We start from the raw sequence: 27,617 nt of genomic DNA, 5'->3' as shown, positions 1-27,617 counted from the left end.
AGGTGCCCTTAGTTTTATCACTCTTTACCTGGTGGGTCTTATCCATCCTGAAATTCACTGAGTTTAACTGTCCAAAGGAGGCCTTTCCTGAACCCAAAACAGGATGAGTGCCATTGCCGTAAAGGTCCCACACAGATATTATTTGGCAACATTTTCGCAGGACAGGAGAAAGCTTTCCTCCTCAACCCTCTTTAGGGTCCCTGACTGAGTCTGAAAATCATGCCGACAAAGAGTAACAGGAGAAAAACATATGAGTTTATTTTAATGTAAGTTTTATGCGACATGGGAGCCCTCATAAGGGAATGAAGACCAAAAGGAACATTCCCGTGTCTTTTTTGGTTATGTTTGTTGGAGAGTGGAGGGTGCTTGAGTACTAACATAGGTGAAAGAGCAAGAGGTAGGTGTGGCACACTGAGGGCAGGTAGCAAAGCTCATTTATTAGGATTCTTCTTGGTGTTCCTTTGTCTTCCGAGAAAAGGATGATCCTTACCTCCTGAGATTAGGCGGGCTCCTCTCACCTGAGGGTTTTATGACCTGTTTTAGGGAAGAAGGATTGGGAGGGAAGGGGTGTAGGTAGGTGGTTTTGGGGATGGTTAGGAGATGGCAGGGTAAGGGGGCTGGGGTGGTGGTGATGAGTGACCTTAAACCCGTTTCTGTAGGTTTTCTGGAAACTCCCTTCAGTTTAGAAAATTCAGTATACCAAGGTGCCATGTTTTCGGGTAGCATGTCCTGAACCCCATCACTTATGGCACTTTTGATTACTTACTTGCTTAATGATCTATGTCTCCTGTTAGTGTGTTTCACTAGGACAGGAGTCTCATCCTCTAGCTTTGGATGCTGAGCCTATAGCCACAAGTATCTCGCAGGTTCTGGGCGCTCAGTATGAAAAGTTTCCATCAAAACTAGCTTCTAGTGCATCCTAGGCCTGCATATCCATCAGTAGGCAGTTCGCTAACCGAGCAAATCTTTATGTAACTCTACCATGTAACAGTACCTTGCTACATTCTGGGGCCACAGAGACAAATAAAAATGCAGCCTCCTTCGGCACAAGAAAAAATTTTATTCAAACTGTATTCATCTTTCATTCCAATCACTCAATTAGGGCACGTCCCTTCTTGGCGGACGCGTGAGCAAAGTAACTATTTTCCGGCGAGTGTCCTCAGGTGACCTGTCTAGACGTGCCCGGGGAAAAACAATCCAACATTCTCCTAAACCCCAAAGAAATCCCTGGCGCGGGGCTCGCTGCGCAGAGTGCCCGGGGCGCGTGGCGCAGCGGGGGGACCGCGCAGGACCCGGGCGCGTGGAGGCTGGCCGCGTGGCGCCCGGCGCAAGCTTCGGGTGGGCCCGCGGTCCCGCGGGCTCTTGCGCGGGCGGGGGCGGGGCCGGGCCGCCGCGGGGTCCGCCGGCCGGCAGGGGGCGCGCGCTCCCCGGGCTCCCAGCCGCCCGCTCCGTCGCGCGCTCGCTTGCCGCCCGGCAGCACATGTGTTTCTGTTTTGTGTTGTAGCATTTGTTCTGGAAGCTCGTATTTACATTTTAAGTGTATCTGGTGAGTGGGCTGGAGCCCTGGTCTGGGCCGGGGGTGCGGGGGGAAAAAAAGCCCTCTGGTTCATCTCTTAGCTGCTCCTCTTCCGTTTTCTCTCCGGTTTCTCATCACTCCAACCAGGTAGGGACTGAAAATCAAAATCGACAATGTTCAGTTTGCGGGATCTGAGAAAGTTTTTTTTTTTTTTTTTAACCCCCCCTCTTTTTTTTTTTTTTTTTTAAAGGAGAAAAGGTAAAAAAAAAAAAACCAAAACCCAAAAACAACAACCCTAAGGAAGGGGGGTTGGGGGAATTGAATGAATAAAAAGGGGAAGGAAGGCGGATCCACGTGGTTTAATCGGAGACAGACAGAGATCCCATTGTTCAAAATCAATAAAAAAAAAAAAAAAAAAAGGGCGAAAAGCGCAGGGACGCTAGGGGAAAGAAGTAGCGGCGGAGCGGGGCACTTCGCAGCCGGGATCCGAGGGACCGGCTGGGCCACACGTTCGGGGAGGGGCGGGTAGAGTTGGGCACCATTAAAGTTTTTATTTTTCGTGTCTGTGCGAGCAGGTGTTTGGGGCTGGGGGCCGGCTTCATTCGCCCCCCTTTCGACTGGGGCTGCCCACCCCGAGGGATTAGGCTAATTAGAGCCAGAGGTCGGAACCCCCAGGCTGGCGCGGAATTCGGGGCTTGGGGAGGGGATGGGGGGCGGCAGAGAGAATTGCATTTAATTGAGGGGGCTCGGGGAGGGGGGCGCGGAGACAAAAGCAGCAGGTGGGGCGGACAGGGAGGGGGGAGCCCTTTCAGAGGGCGATCTTTTAAGTGTCCCGGAGCCTTCTCTAATTAGAAGCTAGGGGATCAGAGGCTCCTTTTTCTTTCCCTTTACTTTTTTGGGGATCAGGCTGCAATAGTGGTGCGTTGTAGGCAAACCTAACTTGAGGATGGGCCGGTGGGGGGGGGGGGTCTCCATTTTTTTATTTCCCTAAGCGGATTGCAGTCGGAGACCTGGGCTCCCGTGCGGGATTCCCCGGAGAAGGCGCGCCGAGGCCCGGGAGGGGCGCGATTTCCTCCCGACTCGCCCCCTCTCCGCCCACCCCGCGGCCGCCACTTTGGGGAGGGCAGGGGAGGAAGTGGAGGCCGGTGGCTCGGCTGCGCTCCCCTCCCCCCGCGCAGTTTATAACTCGTCCATTGTGCGCCGCTGCCCCGTGTCTCCTCCAGCGCGACCATGCCCAGGAAGAAGGCGGCGGCGGCGGCCTGGGAGGAGCCGAGCTCGGGCAACGGCACGGCCCGCGCTGGGCCCAGGAAGCGCGGCGGCCCGGCCGGCAGGAAGCGCGAGCGGCCCGAGCGCTGCAGTAGCAGCAGCGGCGGCGGCAGCAGCGGCGATGAGGACGGCCTGGAGCTCGACGGGGCCCCCGGTGGGGGCAAGCGCGCGGCGCGGCCGGCGGCGACCAAGGCGGGCGGCGCAGCCGTGATCATCACCGAGCCCGAGCACACCAAGGAGCGCGTCGTGAGTGCGGGGCCTGGGGGTCGGGGGGGGGGTGCCGGGGCCGCGGCGCGTCACTGCGCGTCCTGGCCGGGGGCGGCAGGGCCGGCGCAGGCCGCGGGCTGAATCATCGCTGCCGCCGCCGCACAACAAAAGGGCGCGGGCCGGGGCGGGGGCGGGCCGCGGCCTAGCCGACCCCGTCGCCCCCGCCCGCGCGGCCGTTGGCCGTTGGGGCGCGCGCCCCGGGCCCCCCGCCGGGGGAGGGGCGGCCGGAGCCCGCGCCCGCCCGCCCGCGCGAGGGGGTCATGGCCCCGCCCCCGGCGCCGCGCGAGCCGACTCCCTCCGCCTCCCCTCCCCCTCCCGCCCCGGGAAGGGAGACTTTTGCAAGTTGTCTCGGGCCGGAGGAGGGGACGCGCGCGCGCGCGCGCTGACTGCGGGCCGCGGCGCCCGGTGCCCTCGCCGCCCCCGGGCCTTTTCTCCCTCCCAGCGGCCGTTGCGCTGCCGGGGCGCCGCCGGGGGAGGGGGCCGCCAGGACGCTGCGGGGAGCAGCGGTTTGCACCGGGGCTTTGAGGTTCCCGCCGCCTCGGCTCCGGCGCTCCGGGGGGGCGGGGCTTGGCGGCCGCCGCGCATGCCCCATGCGGCCCTGCGCCGTCTCGCGCCGCCGGGGAGGCGGGGGCGGCCGGCGCCGGGGCGGGGTGCGAGGGCGCATGCTCCGGAGAGCCCTCCCCCTGAGGTCGGGAAGCCCCCGGGGCGGCGAGGTGTTGGGGCTTTGTTCGCCGCTCGCAGTGCCAGGGCGCGGGTGCTCCGTGCTGGCTCCGTGTACCCCCCTCCGCATCCCCCACCGGGGAAGAAGCATCTCCCATCCTCTGTGCGGGCCTCACTTCGCTCGTTAGAGTTGGGCCTGCAGAATTTAATTGAGGTCGTGACCAGCTCAACTCCTGGTGCCTGCGGAACCTTGGGTAGAGCCGGGCATCTTAGGCTGAGGTCCGCGATCCTCCAAACCCACCGGCTTTGTGTGGGACGTGTGTTGAGGAGAGATTTCAGATGGCCCCAGACGAGTAAGAACATCCATTTAGGGTGTAGGCATTCGGGAGAGGCCCTTTTCTGTCCCCATAGGGTTTGAGGCTCAGCAGTACCAGAGTGCTTTCCCCCAGAGGTGTTCAGTGTTTAAATGGTTAGAAAGAACGCATTTCTTCATCTGCTCTACTGATGAGGAAACTGAGGCACGGAGCTTAAGGTCCTGCCTCCGCATGACTTCCACATGGGTTCAGGTGTCTTCTGATGATGTCGGTAATCCCTGTGCAAAGCATTCATGTGATGATGCTTCATAATTGCCCTCCTGTTGAAAGGGTCAGAGTGTCAGATGGTGGAGGAGAGCCGGTGTCACTGAAAGGGCTTCACCTAGGGTCTGGGAGCAGGACAGTGCCAGGAACTGGCTGGAGTGGAGAAACTGGAGCACAGCAACGGTTATCCTTTGACAGATGTAATTCTCCGTTTGGGACACCAGCCGGTCGCCCTGCCAGTCCTTGTGTGTTAGGAGGGAAGCGAGCAGAATGGCCAGTGGGGCTCTAACTCTGCTGTGTTCTGTGCGTAAGCGCCTGTCAGCGGCAGGACTCTCTAAATCAGCGTTTTGGAGCAGCAAGTTTTCTTTCCCCGAAGTGAGGGAAGAGATCTTACTTACCCCAGTGCTGAGGCTCACCCAGGCATGCAGTCCCAGAGAGAGAGGGACACCCGGCTCTCCAGCAGCACTGCCCGTGGCTGGCTTGTCTGATGGGAAGGCACTTTCTTAGTCTTTCCTAGAGATTTCTCTGTTTCCCAGGAGTAGACTGACCCAGCCTTGCCTTGCAGTTCGCATTTGCCTTGTATCTACGATTCGTGTTCTTGGTCCATTTTGGTTATGTGTAGACAAATCTGTATGAACCTTCCTTAAAAAACAAGCAGTAGCGTGGTTTTCTTTGGACTAGCGAGCACATCCAGGAGCCTGAGCGTCCAGATGCCTTGTGCACAGTGCTCAGCGGACGTTTTCAGTTCTTCCTTAGCATCTTTTGAGTTTGGTCCAGAGTCCAGACCAGGCCTGTGCTGCTCCGCTGCTTTCCCACATGCCTGGGTCCCGGGTGGGTCCCCTGCCTGACCCCAGGTTCCTGGCTTCCGAGGGCAGCATCAGCCCTGCTCCTGCCAAGCAGGCACGCCCCAGGCTGTCCGCTGTCCCTAGCTTGTTTCTGGAGAGGCTTTTGAGGGAGAATTTTGCAAGCCTCCCCACTGTGGAGGGCCACTTGAAGGAGGTGTATGTGCGACAGCGGCTACCGGGAGCGGTCTGGACTCTGAGCTGAAGTCGGGGCTTGTTAAAGGTGAACCCAGGTAGATAGCTAGCGTTGAGGAGCAGGGTTGCCTTGAGTAAATGTGTATTTTTGTAGAACATTCTTAGGATTTCAGTCTTGGGAAATGCTCTCTCCCGGACTTCTGTGTAGTGTTGTCAGATGAGCGTTTTGCAGTGGTCTGGGGTGGGTGATGTGTGAGCTCCGTGACCCTGGAGGTGACACAGGCTGCCTTAGCAGAGTTCTGGAAAACGGGAGTGTCACCACCTGTGCGGGTCTTGGTGGTTTCTTCAGTGTTGGGGTGCCGAGGTCGTGTGGGCTCCAGACATGTCTGTCCCATCTGCAAGGGCCAAACACATAGGGCCAGAAAGCGAGCTTGAAGTCTGTTCTAGCTGACGATAGCCTGTTAGGGGATTTGTCGCTGGCATTTCTCTGAGCGGCCTTCCCGCTGCGGAGAGTAGCGGTTTTTTAAAAGGGTATACATTAAAAGGTGGGCTCTCAGCCTCATTAACGTGCTCTTTGCACTTGGGCAGTAATTCAGAAATCGCTTTGACCAGAAAGCCTGTTTTGTTGATTGAAGAAGCGCCCCCGTGCGTTTTTCTGCTGCGGCCATTCATCTCGGACCAGCTTTTGTGCCTGGGGTGTTGGGAGCAGCAGGTGGAATGAAATTCCTCCTCCTCTTGGGGAGACTTTAGGCCTTGCTTCACCACCACAGGGCCTCCAGCCCTCAGCCCCGACAGGTGGAGCCAGCAGACATCGGGATCTCCGCACTTGGCGGGCCAGCTCAGGTCTGTGAGCAAGAGGAGCACTGGCTGTGATTTAAGGGTGTTGGGAGTTCTGTTCCTTGAATTTTTTTTTCCTAGAAGGTAAAGGTAAGAATCCCATTAGGGAGAAATAAAGTAGGTGACCTATGGCAAACAGCTGTGCGGATCATGGCATGAAGTTTAGTTTATTAGTTTCATCTGATGGGTGAGGACAGAAGGCCCAGGACATGAAAACCTGAGAAAGAGAATAGTCTCTCTTTGGAGGAATCCGACCGCGGTGCCTGGATGGACTCCATGTTCGAAGCTCGCCACAAGCCTTGTATCAGGAGGGTCGAGGAGTCTTGGAGAAGCGCGCAGCTGGCTTGGGAGCGCAGTACCCACAGGCCCTTGCTGCCTCAGGTCACAGGGGACACCCGCTCCTTCCCTGGGGCCATTGCAGGAGCTCTCGAAGTCCAAGGGACCTGCAGGCCTGCGAGCTGCTGCTCTGGCCGGTGCCTCTCCACGTCCTGGTTTCATGGTCACATCGTGCCCCCAGGGGGCGTCTCCTGCCCTCTCCGTGCAGACCTGAGGAGCCATGGAGGGCCGGCTGGGGGCCTGGGCAGAGACCCAGGGCTGCTGCTTCCTTGGGGAACTTGACAGAACCCACTGGCTGCTGTTTGTCCTCTGTGGTAGATCTGTAGAATGTTCCAGCCAGGGCCGCCAGCTAAACAAAGAAGGGGAGATAACCGAAGGAAACTAGGCTCCCATTCAAGTAATCTGAGTCGGTGGGTACGTGGGGTGGGAACTGTCCTCCCATTAAGGTCTTTCTCTAAATAATTTACATGTGGTGAGGTCCTCCTCTGTTCCTGGCTGTCGGCTTCCCCTTCACGGACTGTCTGCGGGACGTGCCCTGTACAGGGACCGTCTTCCTTCAGCCACGTAAACGTGGATGCGCATGGCAGGACCTGTTCCGTGGGGTGCTGGTGACTTCGGGTCTGGGCCATGAAGTGTCCCCCTGGGGATGTGTTCCTCTTCAGAACGCATGCACTGTGTCACCGAGCATCCCGCTGGGGCAGGCACTGTCTAGACATAGACGGGGGCCAGGTGGCTTTCTTTCATTGAGAGCAGTTCTGCAAGCAGGAGGAAACCATTCTCTTCAGTGTCCTGGGGTGGCGAGGTCAAGGCTCACGTCAGAGAGGAGGTGGGTGTGGGTGCGTGGCTCAGAAGCGAGTCTCTGCCTGCTGATCAGCTTTAGAAAGTGTGTTTGGACATTTCAGAAACGCAGCACACTGCTGAGAATATCCTCATGAGGGTCACCCCAAATGGGACAGTGGCGTGTCCTCCTGGACTGGCCCGTGGTGTGTGGTCCTAGCACTGCTCTGTGTGGGGGAGGCTGAGGCGCTGTACTCCAGGGTCCTGGGGCTGTGAACACGGTCTCTTCCCCGGAGCCTCCCTGTCCCCACTCACCGCTGCTCCCCCGGCTCCCAGGCCGCAGCCAGGACGGCCTGAGGACAGTCCCGGCTGGGGTCTCTCCTGTCACATGGTGCTCTGATGATGTGTTATCATTCCTCCCCCCCCCCCCCCAACCAGAAAGGTGTTAGGCACAGTAGGCCCCATGCAGAGGAAGGATGGTCTGAAGTCGGGTGATGCAGGGCTCCTGAGGCTTGTAGTTCATGTGCGGCGCCCTGCTGGCCCCAAGGTCAGCTGCTTTAAGACCCCCAGTGCGCCCCGCCAGGCCTCTTGGAAATACCGCTATAGGCAGTGCGCAGGGTGGAGGGAAACATACCTGTAGCTGATTTTTTTTTTAGTGTTTTGCAAAAGGTACTTCCAAGAGAAATCAACAGATAGAGATCAGCCTGGGCCTCAAAAATGAGCTGCCGCGGGCAGGTTTGGGATTCCACACCCTGATGAGGTGGTGACCACCTTGGGCCTCCATCCACCCTGCGGGACACAGCAGGGGGAGGCGTGAGTAATGAATGACGGTTTTTCTTTTGTTTCTGGATGTTGGTCGACAGACTGCCCAGCTGGAAGCAGCATTGCAAGCTAATCTTTTTTTTTTTTTCCCCTTCTCCCTGTCTTTTCTTTGTAGAAACTAGAAGGGTCTAAGTGCAAAGGCCAGCTTTTGATTTTTGGGGCAACCAACTGGGACTTGATTGGTCGAAAAGAAGTGCCTAAACAGCAAGGTATGAGACCCGGTTTCCAAAACTGTGTGAAGCTGTTTGTCGAGTGCTTCCCTGTGTGCTAGGTGTCCCGTGTGGTTCCTGTGAGTCCTCGCCAGGTAGGTGCGCTCTGCATCAGCAGACTGTTCAGAGAGGCCAAGCAACTTGCTTAAGGTCACACAGCCTCTCCAGGGAGAGGGCAGGACTTGAACCCAGGTCTTGTGCCAGTGTCTCATTTCACTGTTCTGTGTTGTTGTTGTTTTAAGATTTTATTTATGTATTTTGAGAGAGAGAGCGCAGCGGGCGTGCAGGAGGGAGAGGGGGAGACTTCAAAGCAGACTCCATGCTGAGCACAGAGCTGGACACGGGTTTCAGTCCCATGACTGTGAGGTCATGACGTGAGCGGAAACCAAGGATCTGACACTGAACCGACTGAGCCACCCAGGCGCCCCTCACAACGCTGTGTTTTAAAAACCCAGTTCCATTTAGGATTAAACAGGAAAAGTATAAACATCAAAAAGAACATGGGCGCCTTCTTCCCATCCCCCTCCTCACGTCCGTTACTTTGATGATCTTGAAGAGGCTGGTCCCGTGGCATGTCAGAATGTCCAAGACGTTTGTCACATGTCACACGTCCAGCTTGTTAGACGTTATGGAAGAGTCCACGGTCCTTCGCACGCTGCCAGTTTGTTGCAGGAACTGCTCAGACAGAGTGGGTGGCAGTGTGTGCAGTGGAGAGAGCAGAAGAGCCCCAAGAAGTAGCTTTTGGTGCCCAGTAGCTTTTAGAAAACCGGTATCTCTCCTCATGAGGATATGGGCCAACCGAGAGAAGTGAAGCTGGCCCATTGCCACGTTTTATGGCTTCTTGATTTCATTTGGAAAGATTCCCAAAGTACTTTCCGACATTGCCCAGCGAGCAAATATTTGCACATGGACACTCCCTGGTGCCTCAAGCCCGGCAGAGAACATCATCGTGTTCCATGAAGGCAGCAGGACTTCCAGAAGCGCCAGGGGTCCGTCTGGAGACGGACCGGGTCTGCGCTGGAGCTGGTGTCCGGGAAGCCCCTCTGGGGGTGTGACGGCTGCTATCTCCCTGCCAGCCCCGGTGGGTGCTGCATTGGGTCTCTGAGCTGCTTTTCCAGTGAGTGGCCCGCTCACAGTTACACACTTGGGCCCCAAGTGGGGAAGTAAATTGCAGAGGAAGGCAAGCGCAGAGTATGGGCCATCTCCTGTGGACAGAGGGTGGGGTGCACTGAGGCCAGGCCAGGCTCCCCACACCCTAGGGAGGTCCAGAAGAAGGGAAACTGCCCTGTGGTTTAAAATCCACTCTCATGCCCTAGTTATAGGCGTTCTGGGTGCATTTCAAGAGTGCCTTTTTGTCTTCTCCCGTTCCAACCTTTGCTTCTCTGGTTGGTCTCCCTTCAAGTGAAGTTTTATGTAATTAACCAACATTCTTCTAAGTACTTTAAAGTATCTTTGGGTCTTCCCTGACCTGGCCGGGAGACTCTAGGGAAAGGGGGGGTATTTATTGTCCCACTGGTGCAAGCCAAAGAGGAGGAGGAGTCCTCCTGTGCTGGCCCTTTCCAGTCTCCTCATACCCTGGCCAGGGAGTCGGCCAGCCCCCCAGTGCCCACTGTGGCAAAGCCTCTGGTGTTGGCATGATGGCCACGTCGTTGACAACGTGACACGGTGGCTTATGCTCCCTCCCCAGACCGCCAGGCTGCCCGAGGAGCCGCCACTGCTGCTGGGCACTGGATTTGACTTGGATCACTTGAATGGGGGTCCTCGGAGGTGGGGACAAATCCTACCCCTCGGGCCCTCAGCATCTTGGGCATTGATCTTCCTGGAGGTGCCATAGGGAAGAGGCTTCAGCAAAGCAGGGCATCCAGCCACCTGTGAGACGGGTCCGCTCCAAGCTGGGTCCGCCGTGGTACAGCTGTTCCTCCAGGGTGTCCCTGTGTGCAGTGTGTTTGTTCCCAGAGATGACACGGGTCAGTCCTGCCACTGTCCTTTTTCACCTTCGTGGTAAACAGACTACCGCAGATCCTGCGAAGGCTGTCATATTTGGTGTGCTCTTTCCCAGGAAATTGCCGGGTTGTCTTCCACCTTTGGGGAGAGCTCGGTCGGGGGGCCCGTTGCAGTGTGTCTGGGGTGCCAAGTGCAGGCAGAGTTCCCTGGCCTGTAACTGAAGGAGGACGCACCTGGCGCCCTCTGCTGGTGGGGCGCGGGCAGGGCAGGCCTCAAAGAGTCTCACTGATGCTTTTCCCGTGGAGTCCAATTAATCATCCTCTTCATCAGCTCCGACATCCAGATTAATGTGACACGGTTGTTGTGGCAGCCACTAGCATTTCATAACGGTCACTACAGGCCTACACATGTGGCTCGTGTCTCTGTCCTCAAGAGCCCCAGTTGAAAATACTACACAAAACACTGGCCATGCCCTGTCTGTGGATGGGGCGGAGGGCAAGTTTTGAAGGAGGCGGCTTTGTTTTTCCTGCCCACAAACCCTCCATTGTTGAGTGCTTCTTTGGGGGCTTTAGTGAGGCCCTGGGCTTGGTAGGGCCTGGAAGGTCGTGAGTTCAGTAGGCTTGAGTGCTGGGATCGGCCTCATGGTGAGCAGGGAGCCGTGAGCTGGAAGAGGAGGATGGGGGCGTGGAGGGCTTCCCAAAGGAGGGGTGTTTGTCACGTTCGAAGAACAAGCAGGGACAGGGAAGGGCACTCGGGGGGGGGGTACTGCACGACAAAGTATGGGGCCACGACTTGGCCACTGCAGTGGGACCCCTGGCAAAGGAGGAAACTGTGTGGCAGGGGAGGGGTGTCAGCTAGGCCCCCCGCACGGGACCTGGTAGATGTGCCAGGCAGGGCAGGTGGTTCTGAGGAGAATGGGGACCTTCAGACTCCACTTGGAAAGGAGCCTCTGGCTGTAAGGGCAAGGCCAAGGTGGGGGAAGGGCAGGCCAGGGAAGGTGAGAAGGGGTGTGGGGAAGGAGATACTGAGCCCACCGCCAGCTTTCCTGGGTTGGGCCCCTAGCAGGAGGGAGGGGCCGCCTTTTCCACTGCTTGCACGTGGGTGTGCTCAGCAGCCTATGCCCAAGGGTCTGCAGTCCCTGCTGGTTGGGGATAGAGCGGGGGTGGGGGGGGTGTTGGGTGAAGGGGGTTGGGTGGGGGGTGTGGCGCGGGTGGTAAAGGCAGTCATTCTGTAGCAGTTGCAGACTTTCTTCTTGGGCAGCCCCCCCCCCCCCCCAGGCCAGGCTTATTGCAGCACCCGGGGGGTCCTGTGTGGTAGGAGGGCAGACACTTTGTGACTAGTACCCTTTCTTGGGGTGCTTTCTGCCCCTTGGTCACTGTGGGTGTTTGATTTGCATTCTTCCCTTTCAGCTGCCTACCGCAATCTCGGTCAGAATTTGTGGGGGCCCCATAGATATGGCTGCCTGTCGGGGGTCCGGGTGCGGACCGTGGTCTCGGGTTCGTGCGCTGCCCACAGCCTCCTCATCACCACGGAAGGGAAGCTGTGGAGCTGGGGTAAGTCGGGGGTCGGGGGGCGTGCCTCATGGAGGTGGGGTGGGCTTCCTCATGGGGCTGACTTCCTTCTCTGTCTGCCTGGAAGGGCAGCTTTTTTGCAGTGGTATTTCTTCTCCCTAATTTCCAGCTGGTCTTGCCCATTCTCTGAAAGTGTGCCCCTTCCTGCACCCTTCAGCCACCATTTGCTTGTACATAGCTACTGAACTTTTTGAATCCTTTTTTAGGGGGGAAAGATTTTATTTATTAGCACACAAGTGGGGGAGGGGTGGGGGAGGGGGCGAACCTGGCTGGCTTCCCATTGAGCAGGGACCACCCCCCCACCTCACCCCCCAAAGCGGGACTCGATCCCAGCATCCCGGGATCATGACCTGAGCTGAAGGTAGACGTTCAACTAACAGAGCCACCCAGGCGCCCTGAGTCCTCTCTCTCTCTCTTGATCCTCCTTTTTCCTGAATGTTCTGACGGAATCTGGATCTTTGTGATCCCGAGGCACCTAGAACTGAATTCCTATTTTAGACACGCTGTCCCCAGGGCAGACAGGCCCCCCTTCTTGCTTTGTGGCACAGTGTTGACGTAAGACCTCTGTTCTTGCCACTTTAAATGCCATCGGCCACGTCATGGCATCAGCCGCCGTGTCACTGCAGTCCTGTCCCTCTGATTCTGGGGATCTCGCCCGTCTGCAGGTTTGGTTGCTTGGTTCCTGTTTCTTTTTAGATTTCTCGTCAGTTGAGTTTACTTTTTTCTGAGTGGAATTGGTCTCCTGCTGTTGGACCCCCTGGCCCAGGTCCCTGGGAGGCGGTGTCCTTGCCCTTGGTCATCTCCTGCTCCAGCATCCCCTCCACGGGGCGCCCATGCACTGCTGCCCGTTTTTTTCCTTCCACGTTGTTGATGCAGGTCCTGAGGAAGGCTCCGTTTAGCCGCACACCCTTTGGTAGCCCCTGGTCTCTTCCTGCAGCTGGCTAGGTTGGCACTTGTCCCCGCCCTTTGTTTCTGGGCCTTTGGCTAGTTTTTAGTCCATATGACTGCTTTTTTATTTCGGTCTGTTTGAACTGTTTTTTGCAATTTCATGAGCTGCTGTACCAAAGTCCAAATATATTAACATCTGTTGTCTTCGCTGCACTCTGCTAATTTTGTAATGCTGTTGGGAAAAAAAAAAAAAACTAACAAGTGTGTCTGGCCCAAATTTAAACTTTGTAGTCTCTTGATGACATGCTGACATTGCCACCACGGTTTTCCTTCTCCCCGACTGGCGCGGAGGTGTGTCCTTCCCCCAAAGCACACCCGTCCTGCCTAGTGTTCCAGCGCTGAACACAGCAGTCTGTCAGAGCTCCGAACTTGAAACACCTTCTTTCTGATCTCGTTACTGAATTGCACTTACGTGGTGCTTCTAAAAATGGGCCTTGTGCTGGCCCTGTGGGCAAGGGGTGGTGCAGGGGTCGTGCACTTGGCCCAGCGCCCGAGCAAAGACCTGTGCCCCATGAGCAGATCTGGGGGTGCGGCAGGGAGAGGACACGTCCTGGTGCCATGGTTAGCTGCTTGAAACAGCCCAGGCTGGTGTTCGGAAGCTTCAGTGCTACAGCATGTCACTCTCGAGGGGTCCACACGTGTCAGCCACTCAGGCCTCTTGAGGGCCCAAGAAACCATGCCTTTGCCGGTGAATTTGGACAGCTCCCGGTAGAAGCTGATGTCTGCCTCTGCAGCCATCAGGATGCTTGGTCCTTGTCCTTGTGGCTCTGCCCTCTGTGTTTCTCATGGTGGAAGGTTAGAAGGCCATTGTCAGGGAGGGTGGGAACTGCTTCCTCCTCCTGCCCCCAGATGCCCTGACTTTTTGGCCCTGTGAAAGCTCCCGGGTAGGTTTGCTTCCTGTTGTGTGGTGTTTCTCTTGGCTGGGGGACCTGTGTGGGGCCCTTTGAGCTCTTTGGTTTGAGGACTGTGGTAGCTGGTGTTGAAAACCAGGGGGTGAAGGGGTTCCTCTCTGCGCACCCTGCTTACCCTGTCTGCTGTGGGGCCCAAGGATCTTGCCAGAAGGTCTGTGTCTCGAGGCACACGGCCTGTGCGGGTCCTGTGGAGGGCTGTCCACACAGGTGGTGGGCTTGGCTGTGCTCTGTGGGTGTTGTTTCCAGGGCAGGTAAAATGAAAGAAATGACAAGTAGGAATGAACCCTGTGGTCCATGGAAGACACCCAGGGCACCGAGGTGACTGACCTGTGTGAGGCAGGTGTCAAAAATGGTTCCTCTCTTAAAGTCCATCTCGGGAAGGGAGCGAGGGAATTGTTGTCTGGCAGGGGGAGTGAGAGCTGGGAGTTCCACGTGCTCCCCAGCTCGTGCAGGACCCCCGGGCCTTGGGGGTCTCTCCCTTGGGGGTAGAGCCACGGACGTGTTCCCGGCTGGGTTCCAGCTGCTGTCCCAGAAAAGCAGGTCAGAGCAAGTGAAGAAGGTGGCGGTGGCCTGTGGAACCGTCTCTGGGGACGATACTGTGTACTTGCCCTGTACACCCGGCGCCTCTCGAGGTGCTTGGGAGGTTGGCTGTGGACAGGGAGTGGGGTGCTCTCTGCTGCCTCCTCGGCTGTTGTTTGTGGAGGGCGCCTTCAGGGGGACCCAGGTGTGTCTGCCTTTCCCAGAACACTACTCTCCGGCCCGGCCACACTCTCTGCTTCCTACTGTATCTTGCTCTTGATCTGCAGGTCGCAATGAGAAGGGGCAGCTGGGACACGGTGACACCAAGAGGGTAGAAGCCCCCAAACTCATTGAGGGTCTGAGCCATGAAGTGATTGTGTCTGCGGCATGTGGACGGAACCACACCTTGGCGTTGACGGGTGAGGAACGGCTGGTTTCTTCGGCATCCGGGCAGCCGGCCACATAGTCCACCCTGGGCACGGGGGTGGAGTCGCCTCTAGCTGTCGGCAAGGATGGGAATGGGGCCTGGAGAGCCCCGGAGGGTGCTTCTCGGAGCCGCTGATGGCCTCTCCCACCTGTGGGCATCAGACGGCGGGCCCAGAGGCCAGGGCCTCCAGGGTCTTCTGCTCCGAGCTGCCCGCCCCACGTCCTCTGCCTGGTCTCCCTCGCACTCTGCCTGAGGAGCTATCTGTGATGGTTTGGGAGCCTTTGATCCCAAATCGGGTTTAGAACCCTCAATGTTCTTTTTCCTTTTGTGATACTGTTCTTTCCTTCCAGAGACGGGCTCCGTGCTTGCGTTCGGAGAGAACAAGATGGGCCAGCTCGGCCTCGGCAACCAGACAGACGCTGTCCCGAGCCCCGCACAGGTGCTGCGCCCTCTCCTGGCACCCGGCCTCTTGTTTCTCTTTGCTTTTGTGCTTGACTGTCCAAGCTGAGGACAAGCACCGCTCCCTGTAGTTCAGTCAATGCCTTGCAGAGACGGTCTAGATTCTCGGAGTGGAATTCGCATGTTGTAGTCTTTAAAGCGCACCTTTTAGGTGCCTGTGGTCGGAAAGCCTCCTGAAAACTGTTCTCTCTCCTTGAACGAATTAGCTCCAGCGGCCTTGTTTTAAGCCTGTTCTGTTCCAGAGAAAGTGAGAATAGTTGGATGCATGCGATTCGACTTTCTCTGTAAATACTCTGAGTTCTGACCTTGTGTGCGGCTACCCGCCGGGGGCTTACAGCACCCAGCTGGGAGTTGGGCAGTCTTTTGTTCCTGAGGAGCATGTGCTCCCGTCAGAGAGGTGGGGATCCCACCTAACAGCGACTGCTGATGTCCGGCAAGACCACGTGCTAGTGAGTGACGAGTGGCTGGAGGGGGACGGCGGGGGGTCCCATTGCCTGGTCTGAGAATGAGACTGTGGGCAAGGCTACCTGTGGTTTGAAGGATTTTGGAAATGTCCCTGCTGTATCTGTCATTTGCACTGAGGAGGAAGTGACGGTTTCTAGAGGAAGGTGGGAACCACGGGCTGGGCCCAGGGCTCAGGGCTTGTTGGGTGTGATAAGAGCATGGCTTCCAGGTCCTGTCTGACTCGTGTCCCCAGAGCCCATGCCGAGTTCCTCAGGGCCTTGGCTGGCTTACTTCCTAGCTTTGAACGGTTATATCTCTTGTCCACACCATCTGTAAGGGCTAGTTGGGCTAGTGTTTCTAGAGGGCAAGGAGCACGGGAGAAAGCTGCCCTCTTCCAGGTTGAGGCTGAACTGCTTGCTAGTGACTAGGTAAGTTTTATGGGTTATGTGTGGGCTAGTCTCTGCCCCCCTCCTGCCCCCTTCGACCTTGGGCTGCTTGGCCGAGGTCCATGCTGCCTGGGCGCAGCGTCGGGCATTTTGGGGAACGCGGGGCTGGGCCCACCATGTGCCCTACCTTGGGATTCGACTCTGCCGGGAAGGTGGGCATCCCAAGAGTGTTTCTTCATGGACACTCTGGGTTTTAGCCTTCAGAATTCCTGGGTCCTTTCAGTTTCCTTGGCAATCTAATTGTTTCACACCGACCTGCAGAGAGGGGGAGGCTTTTTTTCTGTCTTTTAAAACAAAGTCTGAGAGTCTGCTGTCTTGTCTTTTCAGATCATGTACAACGGTCAACCAATTACCAAAATGGCCTGTGGGGCAGAATTCAGTATGATAATGGACTGCAAAGGGAACCTCTATTCCTTTGGGTGCCCTGAATATGGTCAGCTGGGTATGGAAACGTTTTTTAAAAGCTCTGTAATCTAACTGCCTATCTGGAACCAGAAGTCAGTGTGGGTCTGCACACGCATGTTGGAAATGTGGGTAATTGATCGCAGATAATAGCTTTGATCCGTTAAGTGGGTCTCCCGTTTAGTGGGACGGCCCGTCCTAAGACACAGGGTGGTGGAGCATCCACAACGGGTTGGCCTTAATGAGCAAGTCAGGCCGGGATTCTGACAAAGGATTCTTTTTTCTGGGAGGGGGAATTCATTTATATGTAAAAGGATCTCAGAGTTTTTAAGAAAGAAAAATCAAACCACTGTCATTGGTTTCATGTTTGAGTTCGCCTTTTTTGGAAGCGAGAATGTTACCCGAGGGGAAGGTTGTCCTGCGGACCTGGGGCTGGGCGACTCCCCCCACCCACCGGAGTCCGGCCCCTTCCCCGTTTCTGTCCCTGAACGGAGCGTACGCCTTCAGAAAAACATTCATGTCTGTCTGATTGAGTAGAAAGGGAAAGCTCAGAAAGCAGTTCCTAGTAAGTGGAAAACGTCTCTCGATCCTGGTTTTACAAGGTCTCCATTTTCTTTCCCATCTGACACCAAAGTGTGTTTTTTTTGTTGTTTTTTTCCCCCCCTTCTGGCGTCTTCCCACAGCCCAGCCCCTGGCGAGTAGGAGGTGAGGAGTGGGCGCCCTCTGCTGGCGCCTCAGCTGCATGCCACTCCGGATCCCCACGGCCCCCGTATCTGGGTTGCCGGGTCCCCACGTCATTAAGAGCAGGCAGATGGAAGACGGTATAAATAGAACAAGGAGCATCGCGCTGGCCTTAGACTTCAGGGAACAGTGACTTTGTGAAACTAAATATACCTCGAGTCAGAAGTGAATAAGAACGAACAGCCCCTTACGCACATGCAGTGTTGGTTGCCAGGGAGCTGCCAGAGACTGTTGGAGAAACCGTTTCCATGGCCACAGGCCCCGGTGCCATCCCCAAGCCCGGGCAGAACACCGGAAGCGTGTTTCCAGTCTCCTTCTGGAAGTGTGTGTGGCTCCCCCGTGGCCTCTGGCTGCCCCGGATTTGCAGACCGGCGGGTGGATTTTCCTAGGGGGAGAACTCCGTGACCTTGGCAGTGATGACCGTGGCTTGTCCTGGAGCAGGGACCGTGTGCCACGCACTCCCAAGTGCTGAATCCAGACTTTGGGGTGCCCGGTCTGTGCTTTCTTAACGATAGTTTGAGATACAGGCTTTACGTGTGTCTGTGGAATCAGCCCTACTTGTCAGCTTTCTCTGAAACCCACTTTGAATCTCATTGTCCAAATCCAGAGAGGTTCCTTTCCTTTTAGAATTAGAACATACAAATGTAACCTTGGAGAAGTGTGTCCCCAGCACACGTGCCTGTCTCCCCCCTCCCCCCACCATGACGCATTTTACTGGGTCAGGCAAGGCAGAGATGGGCGTGTGCCATTAACTGTATTTTAACTGCCGTAATGGTATATTTAGGTTATTAGGAAGTCCTAAAAACTCAAGTCTAGGGATTGTGTGTTGAACTTTTTCTGTTTGTTCTTGGAGCATGCAGGGGTCGAGTGAGACCACACTTGGTGGGCCATTCCTTTGAATCTGTGGTCTTTGGCTTCTGTGATCACGGCTCGTTGGTAGACATGTGGTCGGTGTTACAGACTGATGGAAACACTAGAGGCGCGCTTGATGATGTCTTACAAAGCAACATCCTTTTTGGGGGAGAGTAACCTTGGGTGTTTGCTGTTCTGTCCTGTTCATTTCTTAAAAGTGATTGGCTTCATTGTCACATTCGATTCCATGGTACTGACTGGGTTGTGCCCCAGGCGGGAAGGTGTCATGTTAGTTGACAGAAATGTCCCGTGAGGCCCTGATGGGCCAGGTTGGGGCCCGTGCTGTCGGCCGCCGCTGACTGCTGGCTCTGTCGCCCCAGGACACAACTCAGACGGCAAGTTCATCGCCAGGGCGCAGCGGATAGAGTACGACTGCGAGCTGGTGCCCCGGCGAGTGGCCATCTTCATCGAGAAGACGAAAGACGGCCAGATTTTGCCAGTCCCCAATGTGGTCGTACGGGATGTGGCCTGCGGCGCTAACCACACGGTAAGGCTTGAGGGTTTCTGGCTTTTCCTCTGCTTCCCGACTGTCACCTCTGCGGAGAAGGTGGTGTGCATGTTCCAGCGTCCCAACACCCTGCTCTGGCCGGGAACTGACCCCAGAGGCCCTCGATGGCCTGACCTCTTCCCGCGGCTGTGTGCCGCGCGCTTGGCCACAGCGCGTAGCACTTCTGTTCGCAGTTTTTCTAACCGTTTCTGGAGGCGCAGCCGAAGGACAGACGTTTGGGGTCAGAATCTTAACTGCAAGTGTCTCTCTGGGATGGCTTTTGTCTACCAGAGCACCACAGGACCTCTTCTGGGTCTGTAGTCGGTCCCCCATGTGGAGGGTGTTGAATGGTTTTTAGCTGTGAGGGCTGTTCCCTTAAAGGTCACTTTGGATAGATGGCCGTACTGTTTTCTGTCTGCGTACTGTCGAGTTTTGTTTTGTTTTTATAAGATTTTGTTGATTTGACAGAGACAGTGAGAGAGAGAACATAGGCAGGCGGAGTGGATGAGGGGAAGCAGGCTTCCCGCCGAGCAGGGAGCCCGGTGCGGGGCTCGATCTCAGAATCCTGGGATCATGACCCGAGCCGAAGGCAGATGCTCAATGACTGAGCCACCCAGGCGCCCCTGATTTTGTTTTGTTTTGTTTTGTTTTTTAAGATTTTATTTATTTATTTGACAGAGATTACAAGTAGGCAGAGAGGCAGGCAGAGAGGGGGAAGAAGGCTCCCTGCTGAGCAGAGAGCCCGATGCGGGCCTCGATCCCAGGACCCTGAGATCATGACCTGAGCCGAAGGCAGTGGCTTAACCCACTGAGCCACCCAGGCACCCCTGATTTTGTTTTTTTTTTTTTAAAGATTTTATTTATTTATTTGACAGAGAGAAATCACAAGTAGATGTAGAGGCAGGCAGAGAGAGAGAGAGGGAAGCAGACTCCCTGCTGAGCAGAGAGCCCGATGCGGGCCTCGATCCCAGGACCCTGAGATCATGACCTGAGCCGAAGGCAGCGGCTTAACCCACTGAGCCACCCAGGCGCCCCCTGATTTTGTTTTTATAAGATTTTATTTTGAAGTTGTCTCCACAGCCAACCTGGGGGCTTGAACTCGCCACCCCGAGATCAAGAGTCGCATGCTCCGCAGACTGACCCAGCTGGGTGACCCCGTATTTGTGTCTGTTTATCTTTGTTGCCTTTTTACAGTTATTCTGCCCGAGCATGCCTGTGAGTCAAAGTTGGCTTTCTTCTCTTGAAAGAGCACTGGGCTGGGAGTCCAGAGACCACGCTGGTCTGCTGGTGTGCAGCTGACTGGCGTGTAACCTCAGGCATGGCTTCATCCCTAGAATCCTCCCTGTGTAGTCCTCAGTGATGTGGACTAGGAGATGTCGGTCCTCTGGAGTCTGAACTCTGTGGTTCTCTTCCGTCCAGTGCGGTCTGGGGAAGCAAAGGTCGATCTTGTACGGGCCTCCTCATGTCACGTGGTTGTACTAGGTTATACGTTCACACCGTTCAAATGCTGGACAGTGAGGAGGCTGTGATGGACGATTTTTGTTTTGTTCTATTTATTTATTTATTTATTTATTGTAATTTTATTTATTTATTTGACAGAGAGAAATCACAAGTAGATGGAGAGGCAGACAGAGAGAGAGAGAGGGAAGCAGGCTCCCTGCTGAGCAGAGAGCCGGATGCGGGACTCAATCCCAGGACCCTGAGATCATGACCTGAGCCGAAGGCAGCGGCTTAACCCACTGAGCCACCCAGGCGCCCCTGTTTTGTTCTATTTAAATAGGGCTCCACCCCCAGCGTGGGGCTTGAACTTAGAGTCCTGAGATCCAGAGTCTGATGCTTACCTGAGCCACGCGGGTGCCCTGAAGATCAGTTTGAAATTGTTTTTGGTCCTTGTGACCACACGGAGGTCCCCCGTGCACGGAGAAGACCCCCGCAGGCCTTCCGTCCGTTCCTCCTGCAGCACCGTCTGCGCTGTGATGGGGAGACCAGAGCACTGACCTGCCCGCTGGGGACTCAGGCTCTTGCTTCTGATGCGGAACCAGGGGACACTTGTGACTTGAGGGAGTACTCGAGGACAGAAAGTAGGGCCTGCAGCGGAGGGAAAGAAGAAGTGCCCTTGCGTCCCCTGCCTTGGGGGAGGCTCAGCTTAGCTGCAGCATTTCTGCCTTTTACGTTGTGCTCTGCTGTCCTCTGCAGCAACGCGATGGCGCCTCCTGTCCCCTCCTGTGGGGTTCCGTCCCACACTTTGTGTTCTCTCTGCCCGCAGCTGGTCCTGGACTCTCAGAAGCGTGTCTTCTCCTGGGGCTTTGGTGGCTACGGGCGCCTGGGCCATGCCGAGCAGAAGGATGAGATGGTCCCTCGCCTGGTGAAGCTGTTCGACTTCCCCGGGCGCGGGGCGTCCCAGATCTACGCTGGCTACACCTGCTCCTTCGCCGTCAGTGAAGTGGGTTAGTGCTTCCCCATCGGAGCCTCAGGCGGGGGGCGGGGGTAGTGAGCCTCCCCGGCAGATGAGTACTCCGTGGGTGGGGAGCCACGGAGTCCTTTGCGTTCCCAGACCGAAACCCCGGCGTTCTTTCGGACAGAATGTTCCTCTGCTGTCCCCAGCGTGCGGCATCTTGCCTTTCTTGTTGAGGAGAATTCGGATCTTGGCACATGTGGTCACAGTGGGAATGTGTCTGTCTTTCCCCCAGGTGGGCTGTTCTTCTGGGGGGCCACCAACACGTCCCGCGAATCCACCATGTACCCAAAGGCCGTGCAGGACCTCTGTGGCTGGCGAATCCGGAGCCTGGCTTGTGGGTATGTGGCCAAGGCTGCTGGGGAGCGGGACATCTGTCCCCTTCCTGGGCCTGGTGGACACCCCAGAGAGGGCGCCTCTTCCCTTGAGAGGCTCTTCTGTGTCCCCGCCCCACTCCCTCCTTCAGGGCATCAGACACAGTAGGACTCAGGAGGGGAGGTACTGTTCGGGGCAAGAGGGGTTGGTAGGTCCTGGGACAGGTTGTGGCTTGTCTTCCCGCCTTTGCAGAAAGAAGGGCGTCTTGACAGTTTCCGTTCTCCAGAGGCTTGGTGGGCTCTGCTCATCTAGCAGGTTAAAATGATTTTAGCTCCACATAATGGTAGGATTTTAGTGACTCTTGTTTGCTGGGAAGGAGAGATTGTCCTGAAGCCAGTGCTTTTCAGTTGATTTTAAAGACACCTGTTGAGCTTTCTAGCACTTGGTGAGGAGTTTGTTAATATTAATCAGCTGCCAGGTTGCTGGGGGGGTTGGAGCAGGACGGTGTCGCTGGGGGAGGGACCTGTGGCTTTAAACTCCCAAACATCCGGCCCCGAACACGTTATTTTTGGTTGCATTCCACCCTCTGTCATGAGCTCTCCGTCCTGACTTAATGACCTCTTTTCTTGGTGGGACGGTCTGGGGGTCAGGGGCCTGCACGGGATACCGGTGAGGGGTTCAGAGAAGCCTGTTGGCCGGGCACGTGTTGTGGCAAGTGCGAGCCGTGCAGGGTTCAGAGTGGGATGGACTTGATCTTAGTGCTGCATGTCCCAGCCTGTGGGAGATGTCGGCGGGGTCCGGGTTGTGGCTGCGCTGGTGACACCCCCCCCACCCCGTTTGTAGGAAGAGCAGCATCATCGTGGCCGCCGACGAGAGCACCATCAGCTGGGGCCCATCGCCCACCTTTGGGGAGCTGGTAAGCGGGAGGCCGGTGTGGCCAGGGTGGGACCCAGTCCGGGCTCTCTGGGGCCGCCTCCGGAAAACGGGCAGGAGGCAAATGGGTGTCTGCCGGGAGGCGAGACGCTCCTTCGTCTTCGGGTCTCATTGGCTTTCAGGGGTCTGAGTCTGTGCATTCACGGGGACAGGGAGGTTGACGATCCCTGTTCCCGTGGTCTTGTCAGCACCGCTGAGGTGTGCGGGGGCGTGGAAGGGGGCGCTTTCCCAGCTCCCCTCCAGGAGGGGTCATGTCCGCCAGGGTGGTGGGCACCGAGTAGTAGTGTCTGCTGCTGCCCAGAGCGGAGCGCCACGGGGCCGGCCTTTTGGGTCACCTGGGGACACGGTGCTCTCGCCCTTCCTAAGGAAGTGACAGTGTGCATTGCATGCCTTTCCTCTGCGTTGCCTGACTGGTGAGAGCCCCTAGCCCTCGGTTTCTCGCCCACACTTGGCCTTCCCCAACCAACTGTCTGATTCTTCAGTTCTGGTGCCTGATGAGTCTTTAACTTTCAATTTCTTGGTCGGGAACAGCTTGGCTGTGGAGCCCGCTGGCGCTCTGCCCGTTCTAGCTGCGATGATCCTCAGCCTCTTTGTTATTTCCTGTGGGGAAGGCGGTCTGTTTCCCTTCCCGCCTCGCTTGTGGGTGGGAGCTGAGGGGTGATGGAGAGGAGGGAAGGGAGGGCGTCTTGGTCCCTTGAGCCATCTCCGGGACTTGGTGGCCTTGTCCTCGGTGTTCTGTGCCGACTTTGGGGGTCCACGGGGGCCCCCGGGCAGCAGACATTCCAGCCCCCTGAGGTGGCCCTGGCTGCAACCTTGAAATCAGGAGACAGAACCTGGCCCGGTTTTTATGGCTCCTTCTCAGAGAGAGGAAGGTGTTTTCTAGGGCCTGTCAGAGAGAGATTCCGAGGACCAATTTAGAAACCAGAGGGGAGGGAGAGGGACTTTGGGGCAGCGTCCCAGGGGCGAGGAGGAGACGGCAGGGCGCCTGGGAGGAAGCACTCCCTGCACGGAAAGGGGTGAGGAAGCATCTGGTGGCAGATGGAGCTGGGAGGGGTGGGGTCTGCCGGCTGGAGAAGCCCCCATCCCCGCCCTGTCTGCGCCACGCTCTGGGAACGGTCTTCGAGCCGAGCCTGCTGCCTCTGGTGTCCTGGAGTCTGGGGGTTGGGGCCTGGAGGGGGCCTCTTCGGAGTCTGGCCTGCCAGTGAGTGTGGGAACCGCCAGTGTTGTCCGCGATGATGGTGTCTCCCTGGTCCCCCCCCCAGAAGGTGCCTGGACCACACAGATCTCCACAGGTGACAGCTCAGCATCAGGCCCTTTCTTGGGTTGAGAATCAGTCCCCGTTGGCAGCACTTGTGTGGGCCAGTGTCATTCACCAGGCCAGCCGTCGTGTCCGGCACGGCGGGCCTCTGTCACCAGGCCAGCTGTCGTTGGCTCAGGCTCCCGGACAGCGGGGTCGCCACACGTTGCCGTGGTTCCCTTCCCTGGACCGTACTGCAGGACCCCAGTTCTGCATCTCTGTTTGCTTTGCCAGGGCTACGGGGACCACAAGCCCAAGTCCTCCACCGCGGCTCAGGAGGTGAAGACGCTGGACGGCATTTTCACTGAGCAGGTGAGCGGGGGCCTCCAGGCCGGCGAGAAGCGGAGGGCGCCGGCAGCCGGGCGAAGTGAGGCCATGCCACACGAGGCCTCACTTGGGCTGCTGCTGGGCTTGTGCGCCTGTTTGAGGCTGGTCTAGTCTCCCTGAGCAGCTTCTTGGCTGCATCGTGCTAGAGGATTTGGTGGGTAACGGGCATCCGTAGGATGCGGCACAGGGACAGGCCGGCCAGGCTCAGTAGGCGTTCTCACCCCAGCCACCCCAGCCACACTCCAGCCACGGTGGATTTGTCCTGGGGACAAGGGTACCGCTCACATCTGCTTTGTATCTTCAGCTGAGACTATACACTATTTGGTCGTGAGGCCGGTGGTGGCGCGGGGTGGGTTCCTTTTTTGTCCACCAGGCCGCCCTGCCCGCCCTTGTCTGTCAACCCACAGGCAGGGTGTGTGACCCCCACACAGGGTGGGATTGTGGTCCCGGGGGCAGCACCTGTGTGTGTGCTGACGGCATCAAAGCCCTTCTTGCTGGCAGCCTGGAACGGGGGCGTTGGTAACGGGTCAGCCCATGTGGACGCTGGTGACGTGGAGCCAGGGGCATGGAGGTGGTCCTGGCCCAGGCTGCCAGGCCAGCCGAGCGGTGGCCCGTTGTCTGCTCTGCTCTCCACGACGAGCCCGTGCATATCCAACCCCGATTTGTTCCCCCAGGTGGCCATGGGCTACGCACACTCCCTGGTGATCGCTCGAGATGAAAGCGAGACTGAGAAAGAGAAGATCAAAAAACTGCCAGAGTACAACCCCCGGACCCTCTGATTCTCCCGGAGCCCCCGCAGCCCCACACCTCCTGCGGCAGCTGTCAGTTCCACGTGCACTGGGACCGGACGTCGAACGAGGAATTTAAAGAAAGCAAGAGTTGACCGAAGGTGCATTTTTGTTAGACTCCCTGAGGTTCCGTTTTATAAGTGATTTCAACGTCAACTACCTTTTCTGTATGCTTTCCAAAGTGTTTTTTTTTTCTTTTAATGTTTAATTAAAATATTTGCTCATAGTTGACTTACCATTCCTACAAAAGAGGCAGAAACTCTGAGCAACCTAGGTTTTTTATTTTTTCTTTTTCTCCAAGTGGTTTTTCTTTTTCTTCCTGCTCCTAAACACACTTCTCAGAACACCCCTTTCCAGTCGTAACTAGCATGTGATCCGAGCGGGTTCTTCCTGGGAGAGGAGTCCCCGTTGATGCAGAAAGAAAGGTCCCTTCCAGGAGCCAGCAGCGGCTGCACAGAGACAGTGCTGGTGGTGGATCTCCATCCAAAAATCACGCCCGCCTGCTTCGGAAGCATCTGGGTCACTTTCTTTCCCGCTTTTTCCTGTAGACCAGCCGAGGCTGGCCTTCTGTTTCTCTCCTTGGCTGCTTGTAAGCCCCGGCGCCTTTTGGCTGCAACTTTACTAGAATCTGCCATTTCCCCCCTGGTGGGGGCTCTGGGGTCTGTGTTTAGCCATTTTTTATCTACTTTAGCTGTAAAAGAAGTCCAAATGAAAATCAGGTGATTGTGGACCCAGTGGGGACTTGGGGGATGGGCAGACGAAGGGACAGCATGTCTAGTTCACGGGCGGCTCTGAGGTTTCTCAGGACGCGCTGGAGCCGTCTGGCCAGCACTCGCCATTAGAGATTGATCAGCCAGCAGTTTAAAAAAAAAGTGCATTCTGGAGTCCTTGCAAGGAAGGATCAGCTCTTTTGTACCAGCCTTGATCACCTCTGTGCTTCTGTGTCTCTCCTCCGCCGGATTCTGCTGGAACGGGCCCGGTCTCTGAGACGCGGGGTCCTGTTCTGCTACCCCAGCTCTCTGGTCGCCTTGCTTGGCTGTGGTACCAAATAGTTGGGATTCCTGAAAAGTCCCCCTTCCCCGCGTGTCAGCGCCAATCTGTGACTGCCACCCCGCTTCCCGCCACGCGCCCTCTGCCCGAGCTCGTCACCGGCGGTGCGCTGCTCTGCTCTGCGTGAGTTACGAGGTGCCTTTCCCGGACCCCTCCGCTCACTTGGACCCAGGAGAGGCGACAGCTCTGGCTGGGGCTCTTGGTTTCGAGAGGGTCTGGACGGGTTTGGGTGCTTTAAAATAGATTTTTTAGTTCCGTGGTGCTTCTGGGGGAGAGGGGGTTAGGATTTGGTGGGACACGTGGGTGGATGGGAGAGTTGAATATGGGTCTTTTTATTCTTTGCTTTGCTGTTGTTACCACTTGTCATTGTCTCGATGTTAAAATGCCAAAAATGATCGAGTCGTCGTTGCTTTCTTCCCTGCCCGTCCCCCGTGGCGCCTCACGGCGTCTGCCTTTCCAGGGCGTGTGACAGGACAGGATCTGCCCCGCCAGTCCCAAGGCCTTGCGCGAGGAGAGCGGGCCTGCGTCTTCCTAAGGTTTAGTCTGACTTCATGCTCATTTGCTGTCCTGTGTCAGTCCGTAGTCCAGGGGAGAAGCTTCTGCTAAACTAACCTAATTTGTCCAAATCACCCTTAGAGCCACCATCTTGGGCTCTCACTTATGCGCGGGGCACCCACCCTTTTTCCTGGACACGAGTCTCTCTCCTGGAACGGGGCTTCGGCACATGTGCCCCTTGGACCCGCACAGCAGCCCCAAGGTCCCCTCTGCGGGAGCTGCCCTGGGACAGGCAGGGCTCTGATCTTCCGGGGGACCAGTCTGAAACCTGCCACCAGCCTATTTGAGGGCTCCTTGCCAGGGACCAGAGCAGCATAGGCTCGGAACTTCCAGGTGAAGACGGCCCTGTTCGCCACAATCACTCCTTTTGGCTTAGAATTTTAAGATGAACTTCCTAAGGGGGGGGAAATCCTTCTTGACAAGGAATTAGGGGGTTGTCCTGCACTCCAAGAGAAAGAGTGGCCTTGCGCCGACCCCCCTGGGCCTCTGACCCGCCTTCCAGCTCTGGAGAGCATCTCTGGAAGAGGGGGTTCAGGGCTAAGGGGAGAGAACACCTGAAGAGGTTGTGATTTGGTCGAAGGTGCCTGGTTTAGTGCTGTATTTGTCTTATTTTTTTTTTATATATATATTTCTTGGAGTAAACATTTTAAATAAACGACATCATTGTTTACTCTGTTTTGGCTTTTGTGCTTCTTTTTCAGTAGAACCAGCATAAGACCTTAAGAACACAGAGCAACTGGGTTTCCCTCTGCTCCCCGCAGGGGCCCCTGCCTGCTGTCCACGCCGAGGCTCCCCTGAGAAAGGCTTTCGGGGGAGCTCGGTTCAGTTTCTAGGCTTAAACCTGGGGTTGAAGGTGAGTGGAGCTCCCAGCTCTCCCTGGAAACCTGTGACCCCCAGGGAGGTGGCCCCCTTCACTGGCCCAACTAAAAAGGGGGGTTGGGGTTTGCCCACTGGGGCTCTGAGGGCACACGTTCAGGCACGGAAAAGTACGGGAACAGTGGTAGGTCTTGTGCGCCCAGAAAGGTCTGTCCTCATTCCCCACCAACACTTCCAAGGGGATCCCCGAGCCCTCCTGTCACTTAAGCACTGGTCACAAAGGCGTTCCAGGTCAGGGCCGCCCCCTGCCTGTTGTGCAGCGCACTGCCCACTAGGTGGCACCAAGGAGCCAGTCGGGTGCTCAGAAGCCCCAGGCACTTAGCAGTGTCCGCCTTGACAGCCTTTGCTCCCGGGCTGCTCCCCCACTGAGCTCTAACCCTGCGGCCAGTGGCCACCCAGTGGCCACGTGCGCTCCCCAGTCTCCCGACACCCATCACTGCGGAACCTCTGAGATGCTGGCTGCTCTCAGGCCTCAGACTGGCCTCCCCTCCCCACCCCCGACCCCCAGCAGGAGGGGCAGAGTGGGAGCGGCCCTTCAGAAGCACTTACCTTAGTAGCATCTTTG

At 56.8% G+C, this 27,617-nt stretch overlaps 1 protein-coding gene across 2 annotated transcripts; it reads left to right on the top strand.

Moving 5' to 3' along the window:
- The first annotated feature begins 1,467 nt into the window (after window positions 1–1,467).
- Window positions 1,468–26,851, top strand: RCC2 (regulator of chromosome condensation 2). 2 transcript variants are annotated; one of them, XM_059135561.1, is made up of 13 exons: window positions 1,468–1,546; window positions 2,740–3,028; window positions 8,152–8,245; window positions 11,599–11,742; window positions 14,426–14,557; window positions 14,916–15,004; window positions 16,242–16,356; window positions 18,290–18,456; window positions 20,723–20,903; window positions 21,147–21,252; window positions 22,070–22,142; window positions 23,691–23,768; window positions 24,458–26,851. In XM_059135561.1, exons 2-13 carry the CDS (start codon window positions 2,747–2,749, stop codon window positions 24,560–24,562), a joined length of 1,566 nt encoding a protein of 521 aa, XP_058991544.1. In that variant the 5' UTR covers window positions 1,468–1,546; window positions 2,740–2,746; the 3' UTR covers window positions 24,563–26,851. The 2 variants fall into 2 exon arrangements, with proteins under 2 accessions (XP_058991544.1, XP_058991543.1); XM_059135560.1 differs by having other exon boundaries at window positions 1,511–1,663.
- Window positions 26,852–27,617: the final 766 nt, after the last annotated feature.

Source organism: Mustela lutreola, chromosome 10 (assembly GCF_030435805.1).
Source record: "Mustela lutreola isolate mMusLut2 chromosome 10, mMusLut2.pri, whole genome shotgun sequence".
In the NCBI taxonomy this organism is placed as follows: domain Eukaryota; kingdom Metazoa; phylum Chordata; class Mammalia; order Carnivora; family Mustelidae; genus Mustela; species Mustela lutreola.
The sequence above is the reverse complement of the archived record's forward strand: the minus strand, read 5'-3'. Positions and strand labels throughout refer to the sequence as shown.

What these genes read in the sequence shown, in the direction of transcription:
- RCC2 (XM_059135561.1), top strand. Translation starts at nt 2,747, where the DNA reads ATGCCCAGGAAGAAGGCGGCGGCGGCGGCCTGGGAGGAGCCGAGCTCG. An exon ending in CCCTGAATATGGTCAGCTGG is followed by an intron (nt 16,357 to 18,289) that starts GTATGGAAACGT and finishes CTGTCGCCCCAG; the next exon opens with GACACAACTCAGACGGCAAG. An exon ending in CTTCGCCGTCAGTGAAGTGG is followed by an intron (nt 20,904 to 21,146) that starts GTTAGTGCTTCC and finishes TCTTTCCCCCAG; the next exon opens with GTGGGCTGTTCTTCTGGGGG.